This window comes from Drosophila mauritiana, chromosome 3R (genome assembly GCF_004382145.1).
Source record: "Drosophila mauritiana strain mau12 chromosome 3R, ASM438214v1, whole genome shotgun sequence".
NCBI classification, from domain to species: Eukaryota; Metazoa; Arthropoda; class Insecta; order Diptera; family Drosophilidae; genus Drosophila; species Drosophila mauritiana.
The window spans coordinates 21,939,001-21,961,911 of record NC_046670.1 but is presented as its reverse complement, the minus strand read 5'-3'; the positions used below and the strand labels follow the sequence as shown (position 1 = coordinate 21,961,911).

Genomic DNA, 22,911 nt, shown 5'->3' with positions numbered 1-22,911 from the left:
CGACTTTTTAAAATTTAAACTTAACTATAAAGGGATGTTTAAACACACCGAGCGAGCAATCTATTACTTTAATTTGGGTCCTAATTTTTATTTAATCAAACCATTGGTTCTGTGAAGGAAGCCATTGAAAACCCCGTCTCTTGCTAAGAACATTTCACATTTGTGTATGCAGTGTATAAAATATATCCGAAATGACCAATTGAATTGCAAAACACTTCCCAGATATACATTTCAATAAAAAGCGTTGTATTTATTTATTAGATTACAAAGAATAGCTGCATATAAATTATGATAAGGTATGGAAACACAAGAGCTGTTCTTAAAAGACATATCAAATAAATAAGATCTAAATTAAAATTTATTTATTTATTTTTAAAATTAAATACTTAGGGCTACAACTATAGTTAGAGATTATATAAAACTAATTGATGTTCGTATTCATTCAGCGCGATTCAACGCTTGAAGATTTCGGCGCATTGCTAAGGCTCAAGTGACTGAAGATCCATTCGTTTCGTTCTATTCTACGACCAATAAAGTAATGACCAGCGCGGCAGCTGGTAGTTAAAAAAAGTAGTTTACAAAGATAGCTCCTCTCTGCGATCGGTGCGATTTTCAGTCAGTCGAGCAGTAGCGATGGCCGACAGTGTGTTTCCGGTTCCGTAATCGGTTTCCGTTTCCGTTTCAGTTTCAGTTGATCTAAAAATTCTATGTAGACTACGGTTTGGCCACCTCATGTGCACCTGACACGGGTGCCAGTGCAGGTGCACTAGGGCGAAGTACAAATTCAATCCGTTAAAACTATGCAATTCGTGCGTTCGTTTTGTAAAATTGCTATAAAAACTAGTTCGTTCGTTTCTCCACTCTACACGTATCTTGTATATAAAAGTATAAAAGCTTGGAATAGTTCATAGAAGATACAGTTTTTCAACTCAACTCAACTCAATTTGATTCAACTGGTCCGATCCGATCCGATCTGATCTAATCTAATCTAGAATAATCTGATCTGATGTAATATGATACTATCGATCGATCGATCGGGTTGTGCGCGTGTTACAGGCGGATTCCGTTGCTCTTGCAACAAAAGAAGACTAGAAGCAACAATTATACACAAAAATAATAATGTTTAAAATAAGGTGACTAAAATACTATAAAAGCGCATTGGAGAAGAGTGAGCCGCCGGAGGGGGCAAGTATAGAATCCCTCCCGGCGGCCGAATGCCGTGGCTTCGTAACGCCATTGATTGCGATCCGTGTCCGGAATATCTTCGCTCTACCTATCTGTGGTGTAGTGTGGTGTGGGGTGCTGAGAGTCTCCTGAAAGCGATTGTATGGCGGCGGGCACAATGAACGACCTTACAAGGCACGCGCTACGTCGGCTGCTGTGGTGGCTATATGTCCTGTCACTAGGGTCACAAGCCCAAAATACTAGTACACATACAAATACAAATAAGTAATCGATTTAAGTGAGCGCGTCTAAATTAATTGCACCTATACTATGTATACAGTACAATATCACTGGTTGCTTCGTCACCGTAACCTAATCCGAAACAAGTGGGCGTAATCCAATTGATAGAGTGCGTATGTCGGCAAACCCAAAATTAACACTATTGCATCTGGTCCGGTTACACTATTGCTATTGCTATTGGCTTATCCGGACTTCCTGTTTCGGATTTCCGGTTTCAAGAGTTATGGTTCTGTTCTGTTTCTGTTTCCGGTTTCCTGGCTCTATGATTTCTATTGCTATTGCTATTGCTGCTAGTTGGCGAGTGGTGTTATCTGGGCTGGTTGGTTCGTGATTGTTGTCTGCAGTGCTTAAGAATTAGTTAAATTATATTTAGTGAGCATGGCTGGTGGTTCATCTCTTGCGTCCCGACGCCACGGCGGCCATCACCTGCTGCATGGTGGGTTCGGGAACGCACTGCTGGGGATCGCACTTCATCTTGCCGTCTCCACCGCAACTGAAATTGAAACAAGATGCAGGTTAGTCATAGGAATATACCAAATACCCAGTGTTAGGTGGCTTCGCTGTATTGTACTTACGTGCAGCTGATGCAGGGACCGCTCGTGGACTCGATCTGCTCGCCCACGCGGTAGGAACGGCCATTGATCAGGCAGCCGGTGTGCTTCACCGCCTCGCCGTGCGAATAGTGCAGGAAGTGGGGCGGCAGAGTGGTGCTGGTGGTGGTGGTGCTCGTGGTGATGTTCAGCACGGCGGCCATGGACACGGGGCACTCGTAGCGCGGACAGCAGAAGCCGGAGATGGGCTCCTCGTGGCAGCCGGCAATTGGCGGCGGGCACGATTGCTGCAAGCAGATGATGTCGCTTCGGAAGCAGAAGCAGAAGTCGCAGGGATCGTCTCGTGGAATCTGCTGGGCGGACACGTACAGTTTGCCGGCGTAGCGGCATGTTCCAGGTCCGAAGACCTCCTCCTCGTCGTACTCATCCTCGTACTCGGGGGCGTGGCCGTAGGGCGGCGGGGTAATCGGCTGTTGCTGTTGGCTGGCCACCGTCGTCGTCGATGGTGCGCTGGTCACTGGAGCCTCTGTGGTGCTGGTGGTGGTGGAGCTACTCAATTTGACAGTGGTGTTCTCCTCATCCTCCTCGCCCACACGGTCGTCGATGGCTGGCGCCGTCGTGGTGCTGCTGGCAAGGTGCGGGAACAGTGGGTGACCAGTGGTGGGTACGGCCTCTTCACTTGGTTGAGGAATCTCCGAAACTACAGCTGGTACCTCAGGCTCCTCGGGCTTCTTGTCAGCATCCTCCTCTGTCTCCTTGTTCTTGTCCTTCTTGTCAGCGGATTCCTCCTCGGACTCAACGGACTCTTCATCCTCCTCCGCGGAATCCAAGCTGGGCTTAACGACTGGCTCCGGAGTGGTCTTCTCATCGACCGATTCTGGCTGCTCTGTAGCCTTGTCTGTCACCTCCTTCTCCAGCTCTGGCTGCTCCTTGGCCTTCTCTGGAGTCTCCTTCTCAAGCTCAGGTTGTTCGGTGGCCTTCTCTGGAGTCTCCTTCTCAAGCTCAGGTTGTTCGGTGGCCTTCTCTGGAGTCTCCTTCTCAAGCTCTGGAGCTGCAGTTTCTGGCACAATCTCCGCCTCTGTGACTGGAGATTCAGATGGCGTAGCAGGGGCAGAAGTAGGTGGCTTCAGTTTGGCATCAGCAGTAGGCTCATCAGTGCTGGTCTCCACATCATGGACAGGTGGTTCGGTGCTGTCTTCACCAGGCTTCTCGCTGCTTGGCTCCACATCGAAAACAACGGGGCTAACTGGAGCAGGAATCTTTTCATCATCAAGAGGAGCTGCTGTGGATGGGATCTTCTCCTCATCAAGAGGAGCCGCAGTAGTTGGGATCTTGTCTTCATCAAGAGGTGCTGCGGTAGCTGAAACCTCATCATCAGTCTGAGGAGCCACAGTGGCTGGGATCTTGTCTTCGTCAAGAGGTGTCGCTGTAGCTGGGATTTCATCGGCATCCTGGGGAGCCTCTGAGCTCGGAGTCTTCTCAGAATCCTGGGGAGCCGCGGAAACTGGAGTCTTGTCAGCATCCTGAGGAGACACAGTAACGGGAGACTGGTCTTCATCTTCAGTGGACGTGGGCGCAGCCTCATCGGCGGTATGGGGAGCAATTGTCTGGGACATGATTTCATCCATTGGCTTCGTGTCGATTTCAACAGCAGATGGAACCTCCACTGAGGGAGTAGTAGAATCAACAGCAGAATCAGCAGCAGGCGATGCAGCAGTGGTGGGTGCAACTGGAGCCTCGGTTTTGTCTTGCTTCTCATCATCTTGGGTGATGGGAGAATCGGTGGACACATCAATGGATGTCTTCGTTTCGTCCTGAGGAGCAGCCACTTCCTTCTCAACGGCAACTGGTTGCACGGTGGTGACATCCTTAATTTCATCGTCGTGGACAGCAGGCGAAGCTGTGCTACCAGCGGTTGTGGATTCCTCCTTGGGAGGAACGGCTGTGGAAGCCTCATCGATGGGTCCAGATGTTGCAGGGGCAATTTCATCAATGGGCTGCTCGTCAGACTCTGCTGGGGAGGCCTTGGTTCCGGATTCCACTTCTTGCTCATCCACGGGCTCCTTCTCGGATGGTTGAGGAATTTCAGCAGCTGGAGCGATGGTTGGCTTGATCTCTTCCTCCTCCTCCTCTTCAGGCGAGGCAGTGGTGGCTTGTTCGTCCTTTTCAATGTCTCCACCAGCAACTGGGGCCGTTGTAGATGATGCCACATCAGACACTTGGGTAGCAGACTCAGGGGTCTCCTCAGCCTTGATCTCGTCCTCGGGCTTCTGGTCTTCAGTTTCTGGTACCTTGTCAGTGGAAGATGGTTCACTCTCCGCAGGTGTCTTATGTTCGTCCTCTTCGGCAGCTTGAGGTGAGGCAGTTGTGACTTCTGGGCTCTCAACTTCCTCGCCAGAAACGCTGGGAATCTTCTCGTCGGACGGAGCGGAGATATCTTCATCGGCGTCAACAGGAGCCTCGCTTGTGGGCTTTTCGGCATCAGCCTCTTCAGCTGGCAGTTCAGTGGAGATTTCGGGAATTGTCTCAACTGGAGCCTGGGCAGTCGAAGAAGGCTGCTTGTCCTCAGGCTTCTCGGCAACTTCTCCCTCAGTCGAGGGCTTAACTTCCTCAGACGATTCGGTGGATCCATCTTCAGAAGCTTCGGTAGATGCTGGTCCCTCAGTGGATACATCCTGTTCAATGGGTTTCTCCTTCTCTTCTTCGTCGGATGGCTCTTCTCCAGTTGGCTTCTGCTCCACTGGTTTCTCTTCATCAGTTGGCTTCTCATCCTTCTCGGAGATAGGAGCCACTGTGGTGGATTCTTCATCGATTTCAGTAACATAGGGTTCCTTGCGGTCAATAGGTGCACCCGTTGTTTCGTCTTGCTGTTTAATTCCAGTTTCAGTCGAGGGCTGCGGAATCTCAGCAAGGACTTCCTCAGGCAGCCTCTGGACTGAGGGCACTTCATCAGAGGTCGTTGGAGCTGCAGTTGCGCTAACAATATCCTCTTCTTCTTCTGGAGTCTGTGCGGGAGTTTCGGGTTTCTTTTCTGGCACCTCAGATGGGGTTTGATCAGTAGAGGAATCCTCATCCTCTTCAGACGATGCAGGAGTGTCAGTGGGTATTTCGGTGCTGGTTTCTTTCTCTACATCTTCATCAGGCTTGGCAACAGGAGCAGAAGTGGCAGTTGGTTCCTCATCGGGAGTGATACTGCTTGTTGGAATCTTCTCACCAGCAGGAGCAACAGTTGTGGGCACTTCGGACTCAGGCGTTTCCTTGCTCTCATCAGACTCAGGAGCATCAGTGGATGGTTCGGCATGTTCATCCTTAGTAGGAGCACCAGTGGATGGTTCGGAAGGTTCTTCCTTAGTAGGAGCAATAGTGGTTGCACGGTCAGATTCAGGCTCAATCTCATTTTCAGATGAAGCAGGTGTAGAGGTTTCGTCATCAATAGGCTTTTGTCCATCTTCGATCGGTTGCTCTTCAACTTCGACTGGCTTCTGTTCACCGTCGTCCTTCGATGGAGCAGCGGTGGTAACCGCAGCAGGCACCTCCTCTTCAAAGATATCTTGTGGTAGCTTGGGCAAGTTGGACTCCTCTTCATCACCAGCAACTGGCGGAACAGTGGTGAACTTGTCGTCGGCCTCGACAGTCTTCTCAGTGCTTGGGGTCTTGTCCTCTTCAGCAGAAACAGGAACAGGAGTAGTAGGAGCACCAGCATCGATTTTGTTGTCCGACTCGGATGTTTCTCCAGACGTTTCCTTTTCAACTTCAGCGCTTGGTTCGGTGCTGATATCAGCCTCAGTGGAATCCTCTTCATCGACTGGTTTCTTCTCTGGCTGAGCCGGAGCAAGAGTGGGCAGTGGTGGTCCTTGCACGGCTGGCTTCTTGGTGCTGACTTCAAATTTGCTTTCGATGGGCTCAAAGGTTGCAGGAACGAGATCTTCCTCAGCAGCGGGCTCTGTTTCGTCAGAAGCAGAAATCCTTGGTGGAGCGACAGTCGTGAATTTGTCAGACTCCTCAATCTCATCTTCAGCAGGAGCACTGGTCGAAACTTCAGGAACCTTATCAGACTCAGGCGCCTCGGTGGCTTCAGTTGAATCTTCCTCTGGTTTCTTGTCAAGATCAACAGTAGGAAGCTCAGTAGAGGACTCGGGCTCAGCGGTGCTAGCAGGGATTTCAGCATCTGGGATCTGCGCTGTCTCAGTGCGTTTCTTTTCATCGGCAGGCTTGAGGTTATCTTCACCAGAAACGGGAGCAGATGTGGTGGCCAGCTTATCATCAGCAGTGTCGGCAATCTGGGCGGGAGTTGTAGCCTCTGGCTGTTCAGTGGGCGCCGCAGAGTCACCATCAGTCTTCTTTTCGTCCTCGGGCTTGGAATCCTTTTCAATCTCACCCGCTGGAGTGACAGCCGGCGATGGCTTCTCCTTCTCTTCGGAATCTTCAACCGGTTTCTTATCTTCTTCAGATTCTTCAACTGGTTTCTTGTCCTCCTCGGATTCATCAATTGGTTTCTTATCCTCAGCGGATTCATCAATTGGTTTCTTATCAACCTTAGCTGTCGTTGATTCATCAACCTGTGGAGGAACCGAAGTTACTGGCTGGATCTCTTCATCGGGCTTGACATGAGATAGAGGCTGCTCAGTGATGCCAGTAGGCATGATGACATCCTTGGGAATCTCCTCAGTGCTGATCTCTGAGACGTCCTCGTCGATCTTATCGTCGGGCTTGGCGGTAGATTCCTCATCCTTTTCAGCACTTTCAATGCTCTCATCGCAAATGTAAGTGGGACAGCAACCATCCAGAAGATCGGCAGCCACGGTACATTTCTCCAGGTTCTCGGGCAACTTGCACTCCATCTGTTGGCAGGCCACGAGGCTGCTGATACATCTGCAGGACACGTCGCAGGGTGCGGTAGCGGGAACGATGGTGTTGTTGGCATAGGTCTTGCCCTCCACCAGACAGTCACCTTCGCCAGGAATAGCAGCGGGCAGATCCATGGCGGGCATGGGTTCAGAGCTTTGATCCTCGCCACTTGGCGGCAGGGTTGGTTTCTCCGTTTCGAAGTCGTTGCGATTGTCAACTTTAGCAGTGCTGGAAGGAACTTCCTGGGACACTGGAGAGATATCCACAGGCTTAGATGGTTCCTCTTGGACAGAGGGCTCCGTAGCAGTAGTTCCATCTTCTTTCTCAATATCCTTCTCTCCACCAGGGGGCAGATAAACATTTGGTGGCTTATCGGTAGCTGTCTCATCACTGGTCTCAGGCTGACCCGTAGTGGCATCGGTATCGACAACAGGTGGCACAACATCAGATTCGATTGGCAAATCAGTGGCGGTCTGTTCATCTTCCTCATCCTTATGATCCTTGTCTGTTGGTTCAGCTTCTGGTACCTCTTGCTTATCGACGGGACCACTAGTGGTAACTTCGATTTCAGCGTCCTCAGCCTCAGTAGAGGACTCCTCCTTGGGCTGCTCGGTGGTTGTGGTCTTTGCAGTTGTGCTTTGGACAACATCCTCGACTGGCAAGTCTGTGGCATCCTGTTCAACCTCTTCATCGTCTTTGTCTTCGGCAGTAGGCACTGTGGTGGCAGCTTCGTCCTTGTCTCCAGCCCGGGCAGGTGCACTGGAAGTCGTTTCAATTGCAGCATCGTGGACACCTTCGGTCGAGGAGGCGATTGCTGGAGCACTGGTCGAGCTCGAAAGATCGTCCTCACCGACTGGCACCTCGGTAGATTCTTCACTAATTTCTGGCTGCTCCTCGAGAGTCTTTGGAGTGGTGCCCTTAACAATCTCCTCTTCACCACTGATACCGTCAATTGGAATAGGAGTTCCGGCAATGGGTTCTTCCTCAGTCTCAGCGATTGGCGTTGTGGGTTTGGCGAAGTCCTCGACTTCTCCTGCTGGTACTTCTGTGGCTGTCTCAGGTTCCTTGACGCCTTCGATGTCGGATTTGGGAGCTGAAGTGGTGGCCTTGATGACATCCTCTTCGCCTTCACTGATTGGTTCTCCGGCAGGGGTGGTTTCCTTAACGATCTCTTCGTCTCCTTCACTGCTAGATTCTCCGGCAGGGGTGGTGACCTTGACGATCTCCTCTTCGCCTTCACTGCTAGATTCTCCAGCGGGGGTGGTGACCTTGACGATCTCCTCTTCTCCAGCAATGCTAGGTTCTCCGGCAGGTGTGGTTTCCTTGGCAATCTCTTCTCCTCCACCAATGCTAGGTTCTCCGGCAGGTGTGGTTTCCTTGGCAATCTCTTCTCCTCCACCAATGCTAGGTTCTCCGGCAGGTGTGGTGACCTTGGCGAGCTCATCTTCACCTTCACTACTGGATTCTTCGGCAGGAGTGGTTCCCTTGACGATATCCTCTTCGCCTTCACTGCTAGGTTCTCCAGCTGGTGTGGTTCCCTTAACGATATCCTCCTCACCAGCAATACTGGCCTCTCCAGCAGGTGTGGTTTCCTTTGCAACATCTTCCCCCTCGCCGCTAGCTTCCTCAGAGGATTCAGTTGGCTTGGCTGGCTCAACGTCATCGATAGAGGTTGGAGCTTCAGTAGACTTGCCTTCATCCTGCTCCTCACTTTCTTCGGGAGCTGGAGTGGCATCCTTATCAGCTTCACCTGCCGTTGGAGCTGTTGTGGGCTTGACATCCAGCTCTTCGTCACCACTACCCTCACTTGGCTTGGGCTCCTGTTCCTTCTCATCACTTGCCACTGGGGCAGAAGTGGGCTTGGGTTCATCTTCGGTTTCCTCTGGGGCTGCAGTGACCTTGACATCCTTTTCCTCGTCACCGCTTCCTTCCTCTTCAGGTGTGGGCTTGCCCTCTTCCTCTTCCTCGCTAGTTGTTCCGGCGGTTGTTGGCTTAACGCCTTCCTCCGTTGGCGCCGAGGTGGTGGCCTTCTCCTCTTCGGGACTGGCCTTGGCTGGAGCAGAGGTGCTGACCTTAATGAGTTCATCTTCAGTGATTTCCTTTTCGGGAATCTGGGAAGGCTTAGGTACATCATCTTCGCCGCTACCCTCAGGCTCTGGAGTGGTGACGATCTTAACGATATCTTCCTCGGCAGCTTCAGTGGATGACTCCTTGGAATCTTCGGTGGACGATGGTAAATCGATCCTGGAATCGGAAGGAATGCCGGCGGTGGATGATTCGGGCTCGAAGGATAAGTCCTTTTCGTCCGTAACGTGCACAGGTGCAACCGTAGTGATCTTATCCTGTTCCCTTTCCTCTTCCTCCTCCTCAACCTCACCGCTGCCCAGCTCGGCGGAAGGAATTGTGGCGGTCTCCTTGTTCTTATCCTCGTCATCGATGTGTTCCTGCAGATCCACATCCTCTTTGGGAATCTCGGCATGAATGCCCTTGGCCGGAACCGAAGTAGCACTCTCTGGCGTGGTGATCTCAACAATTTCGGTGGTGGCACTGTCGTCCTCGCAGACGTAGTTGCTGGGACAGCACTCGCCCTCGGCTGCTGGCATTGCGCGACAGGACTTTCCATTGGCCGCCATCATGGGCACCTCGCACTCCTGCACGGCGCACACGATGTCGCCGCGCATACAGTAGCAGTGCTCGCAGGCATTCTTGCCCTTCAGGGAGGCTCCATCCGCAAAGATCTCGCCATCGTGGATGCAGTCAGTGGTGGTGGGTGGTGTCATGGTGCTGGCCAGGATGAATCCAGTGGTGGGTCGCACCGTAGTGGTTGTCGTCGTGGTCGACTGGTCCACAAAGTCCAACTCGTTTTCATGGTCTGAAGCGAAGATTTAAAGTTCTTAGCTGGGGAATCCCAATTTGATATGTGGTCGAAACTTACCGCAACTGTAGCGCACTGGGCAACAGGATCCCTTGTTGTAGATGGGCAGGCAGCCGTCCACGTGCAGAGTGCACTCCTGCATGACGCACTTGGTCTGGTTGTTGATGCAGTAGCAGAGTTCGCAAGGTTTATTGGGATTTGATGGCACCTGGGCGCCCTCCGGGTAGAACTTCTCCTCGATGCTGCAGCCGAACTTCTCGGGAATGCTCAATTCGGTTCCGGGCTCCGGGGAGTGGTAGGGCACGTCCACGGGCACTAAAATGGAGGAAGAGTCATCAGTAGAGTGCAAACGCAGCGGTTCTCCTGCTAAGGGAACTCACCTTCCGGGCAGGTGATGATGGGACAGCACTGGTCCTCCCGCTTCTCCACGATGCAATCGTGGCCAATGGGCTTAGTGAAGGGGCAGACGCGCAGGTAGCACATCAGCATGCGGTTGTGGCAGGTGCAGTTCAGACACGGCTCATTGGTCATGATACGGTCGCCCTCCTGGTAATGCGCATAGTTGTAGTAGCATCCCTCTGCAAGTACAAGATATACATAATTCGAGAGTGAGACCTGGTTATCGGGGCCAAAGCCTGGGAATCTGTGCTCCAAACAATGCCAGCTCTTTCTGGCTAATACATTCCAGCGCAGGCATTAGTTATGCAAGCGGGCCATCCGTATTATACATATACTATAGTATGGGATTTGTGCTACTGTGTCGTTCTGGCCATAAATCGCGGCTTAGCGCCACTTGGTTGTCATAATACACGGCGCTATTGACAATTTTTATAACTCATCAGTGTCGTTAAACAACAGTCAACTGTCTTAAAATATGCGCACGTCCAGTGAGTGAGTGGTTTTTTTCTACTTCTTTCCGACTGAGCTGGCTGCCTAATTTAGTGGCTTCCACCCGCAATAAATTTCACATCACATCATTAACACGTTAAGCGCCGCAGTTTCCCCGGCTTCTGTGAACCGGCTAGACCATTTTTTGATTGAAATCTTTGGGTTGGGTTTGGGGTAAGGGTATGGAGCGCGGAGCCCAGCTCACGTTTTCAGCGTGTCTCATAAAAAGGCAGCGCTTATTTCTTTATGTTTCCATTTGTCTTCGCCATGTGTGTGCCTCTTCACACCTCGGCTAATGCGGCTTTATGACAGCGGATGGCAGCGATAATTGGGCAGCGATTAGCGGCTTACGACAACTGGGTGGCTATTATAATTAGCCATTTGGGCAGCGGATCAATCACATTATTATAATATCGATAAAAGATCAAAGACCAAGGCGGGCACATTGGGTAAATATGAAAATGGGATGCTGCCATAGATCGTTCACATCCGCATTGTTTGGCGAAATGGCAATCACCATTAAGTGGAACAGATCCGAATGCATTTTTATTAGGCTCCTCTTGTTGGACGGTTATGGCTAGAGTTGTTAAGCGGCTTTCCGACTTACCCGAATACTGTTGGATCTCCGTGTACTCCTGGACCGGGGCTGCAATGAGAGAAGGTAGAGGGAATCTTTATTATTTAATGAAATGCCATAGTTGCAGGTTCCCCATTATGTCGGGAATTTTACGATGGCCATATCCGTTAGCCATCGCCATGACCATAATAAATTAATTTGCCATTGCCGCGCGAATGCCGAACTCTAATTGTGCCAGCATGCAATTGAAATTGGCCTGGGAGCTGCGTAGGTTTGGCCACGTTTGCCCAGCTCGATAGCCTCGCCCGGCGTGATAACAGGGTCTAAAAGCCAAGAGCCAAGAGCCACACCAAATTGCAGCAGCCACATCTTGGCTTGGCTGTGTGCGTGCAACGTGTTATTACCACATAATCAAAATGCAGCCTGGCCGCAACATCCAGCCAGGGCGCAGCACTGCATCCAGCTGGAAACGTGGCAGGTAGCGGCCATTCTGGCCAAGAAGCGCTGCCTGCGTGTGTCCCACACTGCGCACTCCACCACACTGGCCCCCTCGCAAAAATGGCTCAAACAAATTGTCTAAGCTGACAGTTGGCCAGGAAGGTCAGTTGTTGTTGCTGCTGTTGCTGCCACTTGTTGCGGCAGAAATGATTTGACAAATTGCTGTTTTATGAATTGCTGTTGGCGGTCTCGACTTTGATTAATTGCGTCCAGTTGAAGGGTTGACAATTTCTCGAATATTTCACATTTTAATTTCCGCATACCTGTGGGGTGGTGGCCAGTTGGGCCAATGACTCGGCTCTTTGCCCAGATCCACATTTAAATCGAAAGCAGCAGGCCAAGAACTGGCCCATACAATTTGGCAACAAATTGCTGGCGAAACAACAATGAAAATCCTAACGGCAAGTGCTCATAAGCATGAATTTGGCCGCAACGGAGGCTGGAGTCCAGAATCTAGAATACTGAATCCCGACGAGCGACTCTCGCCTCCGAACGGCAGCCACAAATCAGAGTAGCAATTTCGAGCTGGAGAAGATGGGGGCACCATCTCCATCTCACTCGAAGCTAACGGATGTAAATTACATTTTATGCGGTAAGAACAACAACACGACTCTTCGGAGCCTGGCAACGCATAAAAATTCACACATTAACTGTTAAGGATTGCCGGCGAGGGATCGGGAGATCCCAGAAAGGGGAGGGGGTATGTTTCCCCCGTTCTCTCACCACTTGACCGAACTTGAGCCTTGGCAGTGCGAAGAATTTGGCCGCGGACTTGGCGGCAATGGGAGTCAATCATGTGGCCGGCGTGGCAGCAACTGGTAGGCCAAGACAATCCCCAGTTGCAAGCCCCACTGCAAGCTTATGCAACAATTTTGCACTGCGCAAGTGCAACAAGTAAAACAAGCCGCATATATACATACATCATCATTACGATGGGGACGCCTGAGTTGCTCGGCGGCTGGCGCGGATGATGATGATGATAATGATGGCTATGGTACACATCAAACATGGTCGTGTCGGTCCAACAAACAGAAGTCAGTCAGTCAGTTAGTCAGCCAAGTTGCTGCTGTTGCTGTTGCTGCATGTGCTGCATGTGGCTGGTGTTGATGTGGATGCAACAGCAGCACACTGAGCCAAATAACTGGTTAATCAGTTTGTGTAGAAGTTCGGGTTATAAGAGTATGTCAACTAAACTGATACAAATACTGATTTCTAAACTTATTTGGCATGTTTCTAGTAATTTGAGTTAAATAATTTCTGGAGAAGATGGCTGATTTCTCCCAGTGCAATGCGGCTTCTTCGTGTGCTCAAGCAGCCAAGCAGCGGGCCAGGCCAAAGCCAAAGTCGTTGGCGGCTCTCGGCCAAGTCGTGCATTTTGTTTATTCTAGGAAAGCGCGCGCGCACCGCCTCCGCTCCTCCAGCTCCTCCTGCTCCGCCTGCTCTCCCCACCCACCTGACCATGGCCATGGATTGCTGCCACAACAAGTTGAATGACCCGGCGCGCATGTGTGCAAAAATGTGTACACAAACCATAAAATACGAGCCACAAGCACTGGCAGCCTTACTTACATAAGTAGGCCTAGGTGTTCCGGCTCTGGGACTCTGGGATTCGGACCAAAGTCACTCTGGCTCCCATGGTTCATGGTTTCCACCCGAACCCAAACCGAGACCCCGAGTCAGGCACGCCTTTTGCTGGTTACGCTTTATTATTTAGTGCTGTAGGTGGACCTGGTTGCCCGGGGCAGATGCGAAAAAAAGTGGAAGTTTTCCCAAATATTCCCGTTGATAGCCGTATACTTTCCCCACATCCCCCACTGTCACTACCAGCCGCTACTAACCAACTAACTACTGGCTATGCGGAAATGCAGGCGCGAGTGAAAATATTTGCCATGCCACAAATATTTCAAAGATTACAAAATAAACACAAATCTTTGCCGGCTTGTTGTCCCCAAATGCGTTTTTACCGCTATGCCGCAGCTGCAACATCAGCAACTTCTTGACCACACCCACCTCCATCTCCATCCCCAGCTCCATCCAGGAATGAAAAGAGTAATAGGAATGGGTGGAGTACGACTGGGATCCTATAGCAATTTCTCACCCAGCCTGCCTGCGTTTATCTGGCTTCTAATTAGATGCAACCAAAAAATAGGAAAATAAGGGAAAAAAGAGGCAAGAAATAACAAAGCCGCTGGCAGAGGAGCAATAAATCGATCTGTAATTGCCAGACTCCTCTGGCCAGCAAATTTCCATTGCAGAAACAATTTCCATTTTCCCTGGCCTTGATCACATAATTTCCATAATGCCGAGCAGATCAATATGGAGTGAGCGACATGCTAACAACAGACTGCCTTCCAGACCAGACCAGACCAAGAGCATAGCCCAGGCTCTCCATCCCCGTATCATGTCCATGCATCAATGCTGAAAGCAGCCGCCAGGCAGCCGCATCACCAGCAACTTGCAACTAGCAGCAGCAGCAGCAGCAGCAACTAGCAGCAGCAGCAACTAGCAACATCAGCAGGCGCCCTAACAATGCAACTGCAACTGCTGCAACAGGAAGGCGGCGGAGGAGGCCTTCCAAGCAAATGAATTTGCGAGTAATTTAACATGATTATGTCGGCGACAAGGTAGCAATGTAGACATCGAAGCTCCTGCTCCTGCTGCTGCATCTTTTGCTGCTCGATTGCGGCCAAATTGGACGCAGTTGCGCAAGGCTAAAAAGACCTAGAAGGCTGGCTAGGGCGCTACCTTGGCGTGACGCTGTGTTTTATTACCAAACTGGAGGAGGCTGCTTGGCCGGGCCATGATTCCTTCTAAGTAAATTATGCCCGATGGTCATGATGCCGCGAATGGAGATGAGGCTTGAGGATTGCGGATTGGGGATTGGGACTGAGGATGCCATAAAATTGCACCAGTCGAAGGCTGTTTCTGCTCCATCTGCTGCCGGCGTGCATATGAAACAATTACCAAGGCTAAGGCTATGACTATGGCTAGGGCAATATCGGCGGGGTCTAGGCCTATTTGGCCCGTCTATATGTGGACATTGTAATTGCAGGCGGTCCCATGGGCTCGTGGTCCTCCGAGCCCATCTCATATGCATATTTATGGCTGGCTGGTAGGTTGGTTGCGCTGCTGGCTTGCTTGGTTACCCGATGTCATTAGAGAGTCAGGGCCTGGTATGCTTGTCAGTTTGTCAGTTAGTCAGTTAGTCAGTTAGTCAGGTCGATGGAGCAGCAGCAACTAGTATTCCTCCTGACTGCTTAATAGATAATAATGAGTCTGGCCTTGGGCGCTGTAATTAAGCAGTTAAGGGAGGAGTCGAGCCACAGCCCAGCATTCTTTCCCACAGTTCCTGGCTGCCTCGTTGCCTAGGTACCCTAAAACGCAGCCCAGGGTGCTCGAGTGTCCTGGCTTTGATTTGTTTTGATGGCTTTTGCATGGCTTTAATGAAGACTCCTCCCCTCCTGCCAGCAATCAATCTGTCCGCCTGTCAGTGCTCCCCTGACTTCGGCTAATCACTACGCTCCGTCTCTGGAGGATGTATTGGTGGGCTCAAATATATCATAATTTTTATTTGCGCAATTTTGTTTAGACAAATTCTTATGGCCCCAATCCCCCCAGTGGGGTGGAGTAGTCATGGCTACCCGGTCAATTATTACACCGCTAGCTGTTATTGATAACAGCGCATTGATTACAGCAATTGCCGAAATAATAGGCTCGACCAACGGGAGATTCCGATGCAGAACGATGAAGCTGGCGATGGAGTTGGAGCTGGAGCTGTAGCTGGAGTTGCTCCAGCGACAGGTGATGGATGCCCAGGCAATCAGCTAGCGCAACAAGTTTTCCGCCGCGCATGCGTAACTGTTTATTAATTTGCACTGGAAAAACTCTCACGACTCGATGTCCTTCCTGGCCGGGGAAAAAAACAGCGATTCAATTAAGTGCCACTCGAGGAGCTAATTGCTCGCTGACTTTTGTTTCCCGGTTGTGTGTCTCCCTCGATTTGTATCTAACATTCAGTATCTAGTACCCATATGGTATCTGGTATCTCCTCCCACGCTGGCACGGCATTTAGCTAATGATCGGACACCGGAGATAGTGCAGGTTCTGGGTTCTCAGTTCTGGGCTCTAGGTTCTGGGTTCCACGTTGCAGAAAGCTGCGTGTCCCACAGCCAGCCGAAAGCCATAAAACTCAATGGCCCAGCTAGCTCGCACGGGCACTCCATACATCATGTGCAGAGGAGATCAGCAAAGCGATAATTATACAAAGTATTAGTTCAAGCGAGAGCGTCTGACTTGGCATGACCCGTCTCGAAGTCGCAGACGGGATCGCCTCGGATCGGAGATGGAGCTTTGGAGCTGAATAGCTGGCGGTTGCCATGCGTAAAGGTGCCAGCCAGCTAGGCGAGTTGATTGAACCCCACCAGGGCGTTAGAATATGGCTAGTACGGAGGGGTCTAGGGCTAGATGGTAGGGCTAGGGTTACACAATTGAAAGAGAACGCTCCCAGGCGGCCAAGTCATTGCACCTGCGATCGAGTTCTCCCTTCTTCCATCTTTCCCTGTGTATAGTAGATCTTGATTTAGGTCTCTATCTTTGCTAATTACGATCAGCTACCCGAGAAGCCTTTGTCTTAATAGTGTCAAAATGAATTCTAACACGCCAACTTCGCTTGTCTCGTCTGCTAATTACACTTTAGCTACACGCAGATTTATTTAACTGGGCAACTAAGTAAGCTTTGTAAATGAATAACAAATAGTATCACCATCTTTCGGCGCTTGACCAATTCTGGCACGTAATATGCAATATAAACCTAAGTTAGCAATTTAAACTGTGAATCGTATCTTCAAGATACACTACGATAATAGATTGCTATCAAAACAGAACTATCCTTTTGCAGTGTAGCTTCTGGGCATCCAGCGAACCGAAAACTTCACCTCCCTGGCCAGGCTGTCAGGAGTTCCGTCTGCGTCTCCATTACATCACCATCAGTTGGCCATCATTGTCTTGTCTTTGGGCTTGTTAGCGTGCTGACCATCTTAGACGGCGATTAGCAACTGGCGCCAGGCAGAATGTCTAATTGAGTGCCCAGCCGAGGTGCATTTATGTTGGCAAGGGTCCGGTTCCGACCCCAACCAAATCAACAATTCTAATCCCATCCAAATCCGTCCGGTTCCAGCTCCGTCCGTTCGTCATAAGCGGCAATTAGCAGAGACAAAATGGCAAATTGGGTCAGGCGGCTGCTAATTGCCATAAATATGAATAAAAGCCACCAGTGTTTGCCGTTTAATTAACATTTCGAACACGTTTTTGGTCCGACAACGTGTTATACAAATCCGAATTAGCATATTCACGCCGAGAAATTGCATAAAATGCCAAAACAGAAATAGCCAACTGGCGTTTGCCGGCGACCACGACAAGTTCAAGTTCAATGACATCAAACAATAATAGGGAAATATAGCAGCAGCATACATAATATGAGCCATGATTATGGCATCCACATCCACATCCACACAGACTTATAGGTAGCTACAGACCCCATTGAGATGGAGGTGTCTGTATCGTGCGCTATCGCCCTGAGAAATCCCCCAACTGGTATTGTATTACGTATAGCGTTTTGCTCTACTAAACAGCAAGATATTCATTTGCATTTCCAACTGCCATTGTGGGTTTCTCCGAGCCAAATAGAAATTACAGCAATCATTGGAAACCATTTCATTGTCAAGGTGAAAGGTGCACGAGGGGCATGATGACGACGACGACGACTCCCAGAGCCGAGGCGTTAATAGCCAAATTGTGTAATTGCAATTGTAATTTCGGCATGACTGAGGTCTTGGTTTTTTTCTTTTTCGGTTTTCGGGATGTGGATTTCGATCTGGATGTGGCCACGTTACCGTTACACATCAAATTGCCGCCAGTTAACCGCAAGCCTATTTACTTAAGTGAAATTAGCCCCCGACCTTGTCGCAGGAAGTCGAGAATTTGGTGCTGATAAAATCGGAAAGAACAATCCGAACTTCCCAGTTTCCGCCTGCGATTCTGGTTCACACGCTGCTCCAACTTCTTCTGGCCATTTAATTGGAGGAGAGTCAAGTGCAGCGAGGCACTTGCGAAGCGCTTGGAACTCGGAACTGGGATCTTGGATCTTGGAACTCGGCGGCCCTTTGGCGGCGTGGTCATTGCCCTCGCCCCCTCAATAAGACGCGGGAATTGCGTGGGTCAGATCAGCCGCTCAACTAAGTGGCTCTGTGTACGGGCATTTAAGCCGAACAAATGCGTCTTTTATGAGTGTCTCGAGCCCATGGTCAATTTATCATATCAACTCGGCAGACCGACTTACCAGCTGCACTGGCAAAAACAAGTGCTCAGCTTAGAATGAAATGCGTACAACTTGGGACTTGATTCATATACCTTATATACGCTTTTTTTGAATAATATTTTATTCTCTTAAACTCACTTTCTCCCAGTGTACCGCATCAGTCACCGCTCGGATTTGGCTTCACACCAGCGCGATTTTGACAAATAGTTGGACATCTGGGGGAGGCTACGTTGGTGGGCCGAGCGAGGCGAAATGAAATGAAAGGAAAGTCGTCTGGGCGCTTAGCATAAATGCTTATTTATGGCCAAGAGTCAATTGGACATGGAGTTGGAGTTGAAGTGGGAGCTGGAGTCGGGGGATCTGGCGATGGGCGGGGGCCTCTAATTGTGTCACTGTCGAAAGTTTCTCCGCCCCCCATTGGCGAATCTCACGTTCGGCAGAAGCCACCAGTGGGTAGTCAACGATATTGGTTATTGGGGATTCCAAAACCGAAAACCCAAACCCCAATCACAAATCCCAAATCCCAGACAGACCCGTTCTTTGGGGTTCGTGCGGGTTGGCCCGCAAGTTCGTGATCTCCGGCTCGCGTACTTGTTCTCTAAGTGGCTACGAAATTCCACAGCCACGCAGCCAACACATCTTCGGCATCGCCATCATCGCCATCATTGCCATATCGGTCAATGGTCAGCGACTTTGGCCGGTTTTTGTTTGCCCAGCGAATAGTAAACAGCAAACAACTCGGACTCGGACTCGGACAATGTATGGAATGGGATGGCCCCCGGTGTCGTCGGGGTGTTTGCATATATGAAATATTTACGAGGAGGTGGAGTAGGAAGCTGTGGGTCCCACCATTCACCATCCCGTTGGAATGGTGTGGTATATACCACCTTACCATGTACCATTTACCATTGAGCATTACCTGGTGCTATCAACGGCGATAAGCCCGATAAGCCGGATCCGCCGGGCCACTTGACATTGAACCTGGTCCGTGGCAGAAATGTTAATTATATGCGCGTGGCTAAGACGATGACTGGATCTTGATTAACGCTTATGCTCGAGGGCCCGATGATGACGATGCTGCTGATGACATCAGCGGGTCGTGCAATTAATATCGAACCATAGTGTAGTTGGGCTCGAGCCACGGACACAGACACAATCTCAGCCAGAGTTGGAGTTTCATCGAAGCCTGGCTAGAAGTTAATACAAGCTAATTAGGCACATCATCGGCGAGCATCATCAGGGTTCTCTGAAAGTTAGATGCTTCCGCAAAACTGCCATAAAGATGGGGCCCGTAAAGCGGCGATTTATATGCGCAATAAACAAAAGTATTGAAGAGATCTTCGTGCGGCGCACTAATGCCTTTGTAATTGGCTATAAATTAAGAAATCACAAAAACTGGCAATGGGCCACATAAAGTATATTCTGAGTGCCGAAATCGGATAGCTGCTAGATCACTGGCCAAAGGATGGACTAGGTTCAGTGACCATCATCGGCGCAGTGGTGTAGGTGTCAATTGCCGGAGCCAAAGCAGAAGAATCTCGAAGATCGGAAGATCGGAAGATTGGAAGATTGGAGGAGCCCAAGAGCAGGTGTTCTTTCCATCCCCCCATGATTCTTTAATAAGCATGAGAAAAACAAGAAACGAACTCACGTTCGAAGTTGATTGATGAAAACGCCCCACCGCGCAAAAACGGCAAACAAAAAATAAGAAAAAAGAAAAGACCAGAGCCAAATTGAAATTGCCGTCTTTACTTCGTGGCTTATAAAATAATGATAATGTGTGGCGGCTACCGGTTGGGAAGATGGTCGCTCGTTTTTATCGACCTTGAGCTTGAGCTTGAATTAAGGCTCCAAGCTGATGGCCAGTTGAAATTGCATAAGTTCCCTCGACAAGCTCTCGAATCGATTTGGATATCCAACTTGATGGCTGCGCAAACAATTGGCATGGATAGATCGATGGATGGATGGACTACAGCTTTTGTTATGACGCAAATGCCACTTGTTGTGAAGTATACATGTTATATGTATATCATATCGGCTTGGAATAGCCATACCATCTGACATTTGCGCTAGTCCCATTGATTTATGGCTCGCAGCTGTCGGCGGCGGAGTTAGAACTACATATGTACGTACCCGAAAGATACAAATGTATCTGTTGAGTCATGCTCGTATCTATAATGGAACAATTCAATTACCAGGCCCTGCTGGGAAACTCTGCACGCCGGAGTTCATCAAACCCGCCGAGGAGTTGGAGTTGGAGTCGGAGTCGGAGTCTGAGCCCGAGTCCATTAGGCCGTTTTGTTGGCCCGGCTTGTTAGTGTTACCGATTTGTGACTGTGTGTAATAATCAATAAGTAGGTGAGAAACCCTGGCGGGGCAATCTATGCTTCAAACACCATGGGTTCTCCACAGCTTTCCCCTTGGCTCGTCCATTCACAAAACCGAACAAAATTCTTTTCCACTTTATTTCCCTCTTTGTCAGTGAGATCCATTTCCATATGCACCGCTGCGCCGGCTCGGACATGTGTTAATGAAAATTCCAAGAATTCTGAATGCCCAATGCAGGCATCGTGGAGCTGCGAGTGTGGAGTACCCACGAATGTGGGTCAACGAGCTGACTATTGTCGCCTATCGTTTTGACTGGGCCAAATCAGTCAGTCAGTCAGCCAGCCAGCCAGCCAGTCAGTTCATAGAGCTGGAAACCCGGAGTTCTCAGTTCGACGGGACTGTCGAAACCATTGCCATTGCCTGTTTATTGAAAGCCCATTAAACAATGGCTCTGGCTCTGACTCTGGGCCTTCTCCGGTTATGGACCGGATGATTGGTGGCTATACCCTCGAGTGGCAGTAACTACGTTTCGGTTTTGGCATTCGTTGACCGATATTCCTGAGGAGTACCCAAAACCCCAGCCCATGGTAACCGTCTTATTTTTATTTTGGGTTTATTTGACTCTGTGTTCTGTTTAAACAAGTCGTTAAATCGAACACGCCCAAAATAACTAGGAAGACACCGTTGCACCGTTGCATCGCCTTTTATTGCCGGGGTAAATGTGAAAGTTAACACATTGCTAGCTTCTTGGTTCTCGGTTTTTTGCCAGATGAGCTCGCATGGTGCAGATGGGTGGGTAGTTGGGCAGTTGGACAGTTGGCGGGTAACGATGGTCGAGGCCATTAGCACTTGCTTTTAATTATGACCCAGCCCGAAATTCAGTTCCACTCGATTTCAATTAAACACAATCCTATTTGGGACACCCTCGAAAGGCCATTCCTAATTCGATTTTCGCCCTCTGGCCGAAATGCAACAGACTTTCGTTCGGTCGGGGTCACCGGGTGACCCCTGACCCTGGACAATGGGCAAACGGCAGCTGTTGCCAGCTGATGGCAATTTGCCACAATGGCTTTAATTAGTGCGAAAATCCATGGATTCGCTGGCAAATTTATGGCAAAATAATAATCAAAACAGATAGGACAGATGGGCTAAGTACTGGGTACTTAGCTGGCTAAACATAATTCACGCTGACATAATAAACCACTTACCGGCTTGTGTGGGTATCAGGACCATGGCCAGCAGGACGAGCGCCAGATACAGCAGCTCCTCGAGTCCCGGCGGACTCGAACGTCTTCTTGTCATCTTGTGGTTGTAACTGCAATGGAGAAGGAGTCGAAAGAGCCGGCTTTAGTACGGGATAACAAAGGCGTTTGGGCTGTGGGCTCGGCATTCTTGCGGCCATTTAACCCTTAAATAACAATCAAATCGGGCGGCAATATGTTCCTTAAACGACTGGCACTTCATTAAAAAAGCATGACAAGGCGCATGCCGCCCTCAAACCGCTTCCTTCACTCATTTGTATTCCTTCTTTTTGGTTTTTCGAAAAATTTTCAATGGCCTCACAAAAGCAATTTACGTGCACAAACAGCAGAAAAGCAAAAATTTCGGGGCGGGTGGGAGAGTTGACATGTGAGCGACCAAATACCGAAACCACCACTAGCATCCCTCCTCGAATGTCCTGTACTGCGATGCGTTGTCCTGTCCCATTCGTTTCGTATCGTTTTGGTCCTGACTGGCTGTTTTTCTTCAATTGTTTGCGGAAATCACTTGTTTGCCGATTTGACAGATGTGCAATTTTCCCTGACATGCCCAGTTCGCTGTCCCTCAAAAACTCAACCCTCCAGCAACTTCCTTCCGCTGTGTCCCCATCCCCCTCTCATCCAAGAGGTCAAAAAATCGCCGGATTTGTATCTGTATCTCGAAGTCCTTCGCTGCTTTCGCTGCTGATTGAAAATGTCAGGCGCACGCAAAGGAAAAGTTCCCGAAATTGGACAACACCCCCGACTTCTTTGATTTGGTTTGCTATTTCCCGCCCCCCCCGTCGAAGATCCGGTGATCCCGTCGTTATAATTAGCAGGCGGCAACCGCCACATATCACGGCTTATCGGTTGACAACTGGCCAACTAAGGTATACCATACTATGGAGTGGGATTTATTTTATTGTCGCCCTATAATGGCATCGAATGGCCGGCCAACACATACGCTTCATATTTTCATTTATTAGCCCAGTTCGCTTGTCGGCTTTTATTTGCTTTATGTTACTTTAATCAAGTCCCAGGAGATGCAACACGTGATTCCATCGAGGGGTTGCTCTGCTCCCCTCCTGCGAAGGACTCCGTGTCCCAAAAAGTTGGGGGGAATTGATGCTGAGTGCTTGTTTGGTTTCGGGGGGCGTGGCTGGTGGGTGTGTTATGCAATTTTATACATTCCATAAAGCAATAAAACTTCCACCTAAGCACACTGGGGTCGCAAATGGAGGAGTGTTGAAATTAATACCCGCATTTTTGGTAGAAATAGTAAGGGATACAGCACAGTTTTGCTAAAGTTTGTATATTATTTAGTTTTT

The 22,911-nt window shown here is 49.7% G+C and overlaps 1 protein-coding gene across 2 annotated transcripts in view; it reads right to left on the bottom strand.

Moving 5' to 3' along the window:
- Window positions 1–336: 336 nt before the first annotated feature.
- LOC117143192 (titin homolog) overlaps window positions 337–22,911 on the bottom strand; it is a 37,000-nt gene continuing 14,425 nt past the window's right edge. The window contains exons 2-8 of one of the 2 annotated variants that reach the window (XM_033307729.1): window positions 21,554–21,660; window positions 11,234–11,272; window positions 10,119–10,316; window positions 9,799–10,053; window positions 3,050–9,735; window positions 2,040–3,007; window positions 337–1,957 (exon numbers count right to left, since the gene is read on the bottom strand). In XM_033307729.1, the coding sequence (XP_033163620.1) occupies window positions 1,855–1,957; window positions 2,040–3,007; window positions 3,050–9,735; window positions 9,799–10,053; window positions 10,119–10,316; window positions 11,234–11,272; window positions 21,554–21,647 (8,343 nt within the window). In that variant the 5' untranslated portion in view covers window positions 21,648–21,660 and the 3' untranslated portion in view covers window positions 337–1,854. Of the gene's footprint in view, window positions 1,958–2,039; window positions 9,736–9,798; window positions 10,054–10,118; window positions 10,317–11,233; window positions 11,273–21,553; window positions 21,661–22,911 lie in introns of both variants that reach the window. The other variant, XM_033307728.1, reaches the window with a different exon arrangement.